The sequence below is a fragment of the Syngnathus acus genome, chromosome 2 (genome assembly GCF_901709675.1).
Source record: "Syngnathus acus chromosome 2, fSynAcu1.2, whole genome shotgun sequence".
Lineage (NCBI taxonomy): Eukaryota > Metazoa > Chordata > Actinopteri > Syngnathiformes > Syngnathidae > Syngnathus > Syngnathus acus.
Genome location: NC_051088.1, coordinates 15,595,623 through 15,605,885, shown reverse-complemented (window position 1 = coordinate 15,605,885; position 10,263 = coordinate 15,595,623). Strand labels below are relative to the sequence as shown.

At 39.6% G+C, this 10,263-nt stretch overlaps 1 protein-coding gene across 3 annotated transcripts; it reads left to right on the top strand.

Annotated features, from left to right (window-relative positions):
- The first annotated feature begins 370 nt into the window (after positions 1–370).
- On the top strand, positions 371–6,338 carry alkal2b (ALK and LTK ligand 2b). Of its 3 annotated transcripts, XR_005096711.1 has the most exons (6): positions 371–654; positions 1,564–1,779; positions 2,648–2,701; positions 3,041–3,118; positions 5,307–5,382; positions 6,157–6,338. XR_005096711.1 is itself a non-coding variant. In XM_037245437.1 (5 exons), exons 1-4 carry the CDS (start codon positions 1,494–1,496, stop codon positions 5,369–5,371), a joined length of 462 nt encoding a protein of 153 aa, XP_037101332.1. In that variant the 5' UTR covers positions 1,104–1,493; the 3' UTR covers positions 5,372–5,382; positions 6,157–6,338. The 3 variants fall into 3 exon arrangements, 2 of the variants coding, with proteins under 2 accessions (XP_037101332.1, XP_037101323.1); XM_037245437.1 differs by lacking the exon at positions 371–654 and having other exon boundaries at positions 1,104–1,758; XM_037245428.1 differs by lacking the exon at positions 371–654 and having other exon boundaries at positions 1,104–1,779.
- The last annotated feature ends 3,925 nt before the right edge of the window (positions 6,339–10,263 follow it).

The following is a 10,263-nucleotide window of genomic DNA, read 5'->3' as shown; positions in this document are numbered from 1 at the left end:
TGTCTCATTGGAGCCACAAGGTAAAAAATATATATACGTGCAGCAACTAGTGTTAATTCTGATTTTAAAGTGAGAATTCTGAGAATAAAGTGAGATTAAAGTCAGAATTCTGAGAATTAAGTCAGAATTCTGACTTTAAAGTCAGAAATTGGGAATTCTGAGTATAAAGTAAAGTCAGAATTCTGAGAAAAAAAGTCAGAATCCTGTCACCCCTCGTTTTTTTTTTCTTCACTGGCCCTAATCCTCTTCCGTAAACCTTGTGATTGGACACCTCGTCGTGATTTTATTTCACGCACTCGTGGCAGGAGACATGCAGTATACAAAGCAGGAAAGAAAGAAAGGAAGGCGATTTATTTTTTATTCGACCTTGTCATGCAATTCTGGAGACAAAACTTTCTTGCACGTCCCTCTTAAATTTGGTCTCTTCTTCCTCGTTCCCTTAGGAGGAGGAAGAAGAAGGGGGAGGAGGAAGAAGAAGAAGAGAAGAGAAGGGAGACCTTGACGAGAAGTGGTCGGTCTCAATCGACTTGACATGAGGATAAAGTTGAGGCTGAGGATAAACTAACCACTTCTGTGCGCGTTTTTGGGAGTGACACATCAGACCAAGGGACCCGAGAAAGCAAGACAAGAGGAAGCCGTCCATAATTCATTGGGGTAATTAATTCATTAAATAATTAAACAAATAAACAAACAAATAAATAAATAAATACGTTTTTCTCTTTGTAACTAACTGCTCAATCCAATACAGTAAAATAAAAACATTGTATGAAATTTGATTTATTCTGGTCAACCACCAATATTGATTGTTTTATTTGTCAAATCACATATTTGGATGAGTTTAGCGAATCCTTATTACAGATATTCATGAAAATATGAAAAAGAAATGTGTAATCAGACATTTACAATTAAATACTTTTAATTTACACTAATTGTAGTAACAGGTGGCGCACTGGTTAGCAGGTCCGCCTCACAGTTCAGGGTTTCAGGGTTTGATCCTGGCTCCAGCCTTTCTATGTGGAGTTTGCATGTTCGCCCCTGGATAGGCTCCAGCACGCCCATGACCCTTGTGAGCAGAAGCGGTTCAGAAAATGGATGGATGGATGGATGGATGGATGGATGGATGGATGGATGGATGGATGGACGGACGGACGGACGGACGGACGGATGGACATTTCTTCCCTGTGTATTTTAACAATCCATGCATGCAATACCAGATATGTCCTTATGTTGTTGTTTTTTAGGGTAAAGGGGAGTCTGAAAATGTCTGGCACTGAATAAGTTGTCTTTTTAATGTCTGTGGTAACACAAAATGACAACTGCAAAAGCTTTTTCCTAACTTAACAAGTGCATGTTTCTGTATTCTCTGGATGGAGTACTTGAAATGTCTTGCGGCGGACAGAAAATGTTTTCCAATTCTGGAATGACCCACTAATTAAACATCTGTCTTGGCACATTTGAATATTTGATTATTTAAGTTAAACAAGGCCTTCTATATGAAGGCCAAATGCGTTTCCCGAAAGTCAACCATCTCAGCTGAAAAACATTTGCTTGTTTCTCAATCAGCGACAATGCTCCGTTGGCTGTCAGTGAAGTTCGTACTGCTGCTGGTCATTGGTTGTTGCACTGTTGCTACCCCGCTAAAAAGTTCCGGTCGCCAAGAAGCTCACAGCGTCCTCAAATTGATGAGCAACCACTCCAATGAAACAGTGGCGGTGACGCAGAGGCTCGGCGAAAACACGGAAGAACTGCACACAAAGAGTAGGTCCAGCACTCAACTCGGTCAGTAGAGTTCTAGTTATCGTAGCTTTTTAGTTTAGTTCAGTTCAGTTCAGTAGGCCGATACGGGGAAGCCTTAAGATAAAGGTCACCTGACCTTTGGGTTTTCTAAAAAAAAAAAAAAAAAAGGCTTCGAGATCAATGCTAACATAGTAAGTGTTAAAATAATATAACTTCCTTAGGAGGTATATAAATTGCTGTCCCTTCCCACAGACAGCCTTGAAGTTCCATCAGTTGGTTCAATCAGTAATAGTCCAGTTTGCAAAATGGGAGGCTCTGATAAATGCTGCGCTCAACCCATTAGATTTGACTTCGAATCTTCAATTGGTACTTTTGGATAATCACATTAGCACTTGCTCCATCAACCTTGGAGCGTGTAACATGCACAGAGCCTCCAGTCAATCAACTGAGACCAGTCAGGGTAATCGAAGAACCAATAACAAAAATCATACGCATTTATAGCTTTTGGATAATTGCCGTTTGGTGGTTACGCAACTGGAATAGTGACTCGTGTTTTTCAAAGAGCAAGCAATGGACATTGCCAAATTCAGTGGTTCTTAAAGCTTTTATTTATTTATTTACACCAAGATACGATGATATCTGTAAAATGCAGCCATGTAGTAAGCAGAAGTGTTCATTAAAAAAAGAAAGGCAGGGGCTTTTTGGCTAAAAAAAAAAAATATCATGGGTGTTTCTAGCCCATTTTAGAGGATGCTCAGCTCAAGCACCTCAAATTGAACCCCAGCCCCCCTTTTAAGAGATTAAAACTTTAGAGATTATTTTTTTTAATACCAATAAGCATAATTTGAATATTGACGCTGCACCTAATATATAGGAAAATGATATTGATTCCTTTTCCATTTTTTTTCAGCGGTTCAGAGCATAGATCTGCGGCATAGAGACAAGATCATCAAACATCTGACAGGTCAGGCCCTTCGTGTGCCCACCCACGCACTCATGCTAGGAAATTTCTCAGCACCAGTTGCACGTTCAATCTCCGCTCCGGCTTTCCTGTTGGCATGCCCTTCCTGCCCTCTCCCTACGCTTGGCTGGGTTTTCTGTGGGTACTCCGGATTCCTCCCACATTCATGTTAGGTTCACTGAAGACTAAATTGTCGGTAGGTTGAATTTGAGTGGGGATGGTTGTTGTTTGTTCATGTCTCCTATGATTGGAGTCCAAGGTGATGATGATTATAATTAGAGTAAGAATGATAATAAAATCTGCTATGTCACACTAATAATACAATTTTCTGTCCCCCCCCAGGTCCTCTTTATGTCAACCCAAAGTGCAGGAATCACTTTCATAGACTTTACCATGTCAAGGACTGTGTGGTACCAGCATGTGAGTACCTCAACCTGCACATTGCCACAACTCGGAACTACTGTACGCCACTCGTGTCATGAACTCCCAGCATCACCTTTGGCCAATCATTATCACATCTACATGGGAGCTTCACCCCCTGTAGCGACTTTGTTGACTTTAATCACCACCTTTGAATCTGCTAGATTGTTTACAGGGGAAGTCAACCCCAACATTTTCTTCTGTGGAGCCCAACTCGTCAAAACACAGTGTTCTGATCAATATTTCATTTGTGGAATATGAATTAAACAGGCAAAATCCTCCTGTTTTTATCCATCGTGGGGGCACATACTGTAAATACATATTGAGAATAGAATATTTAGGGGTTGACTTCCTCTTTAACACTGTAGCAACCTTACAATGATACTTTACCTTTAAAAAAAAAACATTTTTAAAAACAATCATTTGAAACCAGTTCCCACATTCTGTAGAGTCCTGGGGGTCAGAGAGCGATAATGTTGGGGTCCACAAAACAATAATCTGCATTCTGCAATAGATTATATTGCATGAATTAAATTCATATCTACGCTCACGCGTGAGGACCAGCGTGCCAATAAAACAAACATACTAATTCAATTAAACACTTTAACATGATTCAGACAACATTAGTAAAGTAAATCCTAGCACGCAGCATGCAATCAGAACTTGCTGTCTGAAAATGTTCATCTGGAATGCCCATAAAAACCATTTAGGCCATTTAACTGTGACACAGTTGTTTCATAATGGAAAAACTATTTTAGTCAATTCAAATAAAACGTATTATAATTAGACGAATCGCTTTCTCTGTATTTATTCTGTGGTATTCTGTTTGAAGTCTCCGCGGCATCGATTTGACAAGCTTGTCGCCAGTTTCCGCAGTCACAGCTTCCCAGGCTGCAGTGATGTTCTGCTTGAGGTCTGTCAGCGTAGGTGACCTTCTGTCACAAATTTTCCACTTAATGATCGCCTAAAGGTTTTCAATGAGTTAGCAGGCTATGCCAAAACTCCAAGCTGGTTTTTATCGAACCAATCTGCAGTTGGCTTTGCTGCATGAGCCAGGGATTTCAAGCATTCATACCAGCCAAAAATACTGGGAAAGTCCATTCATCTGATTTATAATATGGCCATTATGACTGTCAACGCTGGTTGGCCGCTGTTACCTTTTTTCCTTTGTCTTTTTGCTTTGCTTTGCTTTGATGGCTTTTATCTTTCGCACTTTCTGGCTTTCTTTGTGGCGCCGTTGTTTGGCAGCCTTATGAGAGCCTATTGAGTTGCACTCATGCCATCTAGGTGTCTTTTGTATACCCGCTCTGTGGTATGGATACTGCTGGGGCCTGAATTTCCCCACCCCCGGGATCAATAAATGTTCAATCAATCAATACGTATTATATACAGTATAGGCTACACGACAAATTGATGAAGAACTAGTTTTGAAATCAGAGACAAGTAAAAACTGTTTGATAGTTTAAAAAGATGAATGGTAATAAAAATTGCAAGCAATATCTCTATTTTCTTTTTTATAATGAAAACAATTTGCAATTTTTGTATTGACACAAGTCAATGCACAATTTGTCTTTGCGGGTCAGATAAAATCATGTGGTGGGCCATATCTGAACCCCGGGTCTTGAATTTGCTCCCTATGATTCTGATTCAATGAAACAACAATGGCCTCAATGGGCCTTTTGGATTGGTCAACTGAGCGATATTTTTTTTGCAGATAGTGAGTTCTGTGATGACTCGAACAAGTAGGACATTCACAGTGATTGTCAACAACCCTGCCAAATTGTAATGATTAAATAAACAGCCAAGTCAAGCTTCTTCACTCCTTGCTCAGACTCCGTGGCCGTGTCCGCCCAATGCGGTGACACCACATTCCATTCAACTGTCTACACTCAATCAAATTTTGCTGCTACAACCTGGAAAAGTGGAAGCAAATTTGTCTAGCATCTTTTATTTGGACATATATCGGCGCAAAAACTCCCGTGCCTGAAGTAAATCCCAACGGTTGACTCTATTCCTCTTTTCCGCTTCCTCTCCATGATGTGCGCACAATCACTGTTTGAAGATGCATTTTCTAGGTATAGGCATAGCTAGCTAGCTAGCTAAATGCTCAGAAAAAGACATTGTAGGATGAATGAGTCGAGAACATCAACACACTTTGTAAATGTTGTCATGTTGCCACCCTCTGCAGATTTTAAAAGATGTGCTCGTCTACTGACTCGACTGGCCAACAGCCTTCGTTGTGCCGAGAGGTGAACACTGGAATGGTACATATTCATCTACAGAGGTGCTTCCTAACCTCGCTAACTAAAGGCAACTCAGAGTTTGCATCCAGGCACCTTTCTCAAGCATTTGTAGCTTTTGAACAATCCTATCCTCCAAATATTTTCTGTCATCTAAATTGGACAGTCCCATACTATTCTCTTCTTCTTTCCAGTTCAGTGTTGGGCACAATACTGTGCTGCCAACAAGAGGCAGAAAGTGAAATTCCAGCCAAAAATCAACAACAAAATTGCGCTATGACGGTTCCCCCCCCAAAATAATAGCACGACTGTGAACTCGGAGGCCGATGGAGGGGTTTTCATTGTATTTTAGTATTCATTTTGCCATCTTTTTGTTTGGTTGCATGCCGTTAGATTTTTCGAATGTAAACTGAGTGCCTTGGCTTAATAAAGGTTGGGAAACACTAATTTACACAACCATATCGTGTTCCAGTTCTATCCTGTTCTCTTACCATCCATTGTCGGGGTTGCAACATTTTCATAAAAATGTCACGTATTTATTCATGACAATATTCATAAACCGAAACTCACAAGCAAGCCGTTTCAGTCACATGTCTGACCACAGCAGGATGTTACATTCTATTTGCTTCAACAAAAATAATTTGTAAGTTATGAATAGTTGTGGTTGTACTATATTATTGCAAAATAGCTCTTGTTGATTTGTGATTGGGTGGGTAAAGATCACAGAAAGTGCCTCAACACTAACTTGTACCAAAACAGCAGATGGTCAGGCGGTGCCGTTTTCTTCCTTGCTTGCAGGCGTAACAGACACATGGATTGGGGCCCAATACAAAGCAGAAAACATCATTTTCCTTAAACAGCTAAACTGCAGGGTGAACATCTTGACTTCATGAAAAACATTTGTCGCTCGATTTATCCATATTGTGATTTCATGATCGTTTTGAACATGAATGAATGAATGAATAAATATTTACACTTTATACTTGTACTGTTTTGAAAGTTTTATATACAATATATATTATTATTATATATTTTTTTACTTTCTCTGCACATTGTATAAGTAATTTTAAACAATTATGTGCTAAGTGAAACTCCACTATGTGCTAGCGTTAACCAAAAATGTCCACCGTGTTAATACTATGGTGCCGTTTGCGCATTCTTTTTTTTTTTTTTTATGTCTAAACGTAACATCCATAATTTTACTCCAGAAAGGCATTGTGATAATTAAAATGATCCTGCTTACGTGTTTCATAATTTATATCCTTAGCTGCCTTTAAAAGGGTTATTAACATCAAAAGGAAAAGAACAGCACAAAAACGTCTCAGTCATTTATTCAGACGGGCTTTCCTCAATTCCCTCCAAATAAAGCAAGCGTCAAAATACCATTACTTCTGGTGTGTTCTGCAACTGAGTGATGTGACCTGCAACACAGTAAATGGAAATCATTACGACCCAGACTAAAAATGTTCTCAGATTCAACACTGTGAATTGATTCCTGCTGTTCTGTCATTTGTGATTATTTGGATGTTATGCTTGATCTTTCAAGAAATGTGCCGAGAAGATGATAAAATAATGATTAAGTATTTCACAACGAACTGTGTGAGATTTGGCTCAGTGAATTTTCTTTCAAGTGTCGTGATGATTTATAATTTTTTATTCTACGTTGTGTAATAGAGCATGGACTTTCTCCAAAAATGTTGCTTAAAAAACAGAATCGCTTTCTGTGCGCCGTCTTCCTGTGGCTGGAATGCTTTTTTTATTTTTAAAACTCACATCTTCCTATAACTTTACAATCATATTTTAGAGCACAGGCGTGCCCTCCATGTTCCTCTTCTTAAATAGTGTGACAAGCTCTTTGCCCTTATCCAGTGTACATTGTCCACATACACCGTGTGCGATGAAGTCGGTTCGGGCATCGAGGGTGACAACATTCTGTCAGTTAGCTACAACTGCGACAGGCAGAACCACATTGCTGCACTCGTGTTGACTTTGGCTAAAGCTCTGTGTTCTTTTGGTGAACGTCTTGGATCAACACACAGAAGCTCCTCCCATCGTGAATGTCCAGTTGGGATGATATGTTCAAAGTCGCAATCCTCAAACAAATAAATGTGAAAGCATGGAAAAAGTTGACAGCAACTGTTCTCGTTCTGTCCAATTTCAAAGTAAATCAATGTAATGCATATTTGAACACAAATGGTGGAGTAGCACATATGAACAGACAGAAGAACTATTAAATTATATACATACGTGCACACAAATTATTACGATATTTACATTCTATTTCAGTGTTACTCTTCTATGTTATTCCAAAGTACAATTTGGGGGTTGGGAGTTTGTTTCATGATTATTGTTGTTACCACTGGTATTTATCACTTTTAACTCTACTGTCGTTATATTTTTATGATGGAGTGTTCATCTGTATGTCATTGTGTTATTTGTTCTGTGTTTTATGCCGTATTTTGTGTTTACTGCAGTGACGTGACGTTTTCTCATGTATGCACCGTGGACATTTTACGTTGGTTTTAACCTTGTTTCCGACAATGAGAAGTAGATGTGGTATATAAGGGAGCGCGCCAAAAAGCGCGAGTGAGTGTGTACAAGAACATTAAAGAAAAGCAATACAAAACACCACCATTGTGTCGTGTTGTGTCTCAAAGAAAAATGGATATTGAAGCTGCAAACCCAACAACTGCTCCTGACAGATTTTTGCTCATTTGGGAGCAAATGTCAATGCTGGATCATTCACACTTTTTAATCAATTAAAAATTAATTCTTGAAGCTATTGAGTATTTTCTGAGAAGGCGCACCAGAAATGTAGCTGTAATTTCAGCAAATCTGAGTTGGAATCTCTCGGAGAAGAGCAAGTCAACAGAGGACTACACTAACCTGAGGATTTACATAATTGACTACGTTGATACTCAATGCAAGAGAGGAAACAGAATTAAGGATGTAGAACTCATGGGTTGTAAAAAGGTTAAAAGGAATTAAAATGGCTTGTTTCTTTTAGGTCTACTAAAGTAAGAAACTTGACTTGAAAGAAATACTAATGACATGGGGAGATGAAACGATAGAGGGACTTGATCATTCTGACTCATTTGGGACTTGAGTATTTGATTGTTATCATTGTCCGAATAGAAGGGAACAGAAGAGTGGCAGTCAACATACTAAAATAATTACTGCATACGGGTCGGTCGTATTTTACATTTAATTACAATACATTACTTTGTTGTAAAAACGTATCTTTCTCGGGACTGTGTTTGGATTTTGGGTACGACAAACTCTATTTTTCGTACTGACTTCTTCGATGGATTTGAATGTTGATCATGACGACGGTAGAGAGTAGCACATTTTCTTTTCTGTGGTAGTAGGATTAAAGAAAAACAACTGTTAACCACTGAAGAGGAGAGTGTGCTTAGGGTAATTTGTTTGTCATGCTGCCTGACACATGCCATGTGTCCATCCGGACAGATGTGACTGGTTTGCTCCTGAGGCATGTTTTCCAGACTGGTTCCATTTCAAGACAATTGAGAATGTTCTGCTCTTTCTCAAATGTTATCAGCGTGACCAACGCTTTCAAAGACAAATCTGACTAGCATCTGCCAAGTAGCTTGACATTTAACAAAACGATAAGTTATGGCTTTGTGTCATGTCCCCAGGCCTCTGCAGTTTGGAACTGTCATTTCAAGAGGATTCAAAACAAGCTTAACTGTATGGACATAAAGCATGGCAAGCCATTTGAGCATTTCTTTCATGTCCTTTATAGGCATTTTAAGGATTGATGTAAAACAGGCTCTTTTTCCTCACGTGTAAGCAATTCAGCACACTTAGTAGAAAGACTCGGCCGCACTAGCAATATGACGATGTATCACCCATAGCCTAATGTTTTTTTTCACGACTGGATGAGAGTTCTGTGAACAACTTGATTTTACTAATGTTATAAAACTGCCCTTAAGAACTGGTAACTCATAATTTTGTCAACCTTTGGTCATTAATAGTAGGCAGGTCACTTCCGAGTTAACTCACAGTCTCATGTTGCCTTCCGCTGACTAGTACTGCTTTGAGAGAGTTCATACCCATAAATTTTTTGGTATTTTCGATAGCGTTCGTTTTTCGTTCGTTTCGCTACTAACAACCATTCAAACCAATGGACAATTCTAAAGCTTCTCTCGGGACCCAAGTTGACTTCGGGCAGTAGGCAGGGGACACCCTGAACTGGTCGCCAGCCAGTCGCAGTGCACAACATAGCTGACCAACCATTCGCACTCACACGAACAATCTGGAGTGGTCAATTGGCCTACCATGCATGTGTTTGGAATGTGGCTGGAAACCAGAGTTCCCAAAGATACTCATACAGGCACAGAGAGAGATCTGTGAGGGCTAGAACCGGAATCGAACCCACTGCCTCTGCATTGTGGGGCGGACTCGCCAACCAGCACCGTGCCGCCCAGACATGCAAAATAAAATAATGAGCTTATTATTCATGTTATTATGTTGTTATTTATTCATCGCTCGTTTTATTTTATTTATTATTTGTTATTTATGGTTTGTGCCTTCTTGTTTTTGTTTTGTGTCGCCTACTTGTATGTCTCGTCACCGTGGGATGGAGGAAACGGAATTTCGGTTTCTTTGTGTGTCTTGACATATGGAGGGATTGACAATAAAGCTGACTTTGACTTTGACTTAACACAGCAAAATACATAAGACAAATAAAAATATCACTCGAGTGTACGATTGATTGGGGAGGACGAATGAAATTAGATATGTTTGAAAACATAACGAAAAGTGATTGAACAAACGGCCTGTTTTTCAAAAATGAGCTGCCGAAATTCCAATTCTGGAATGACCCGGATGCGCCAGCAACTCCTCTTTATGTGGCCACCTGGTACGTCAACACTCAAGCTCACT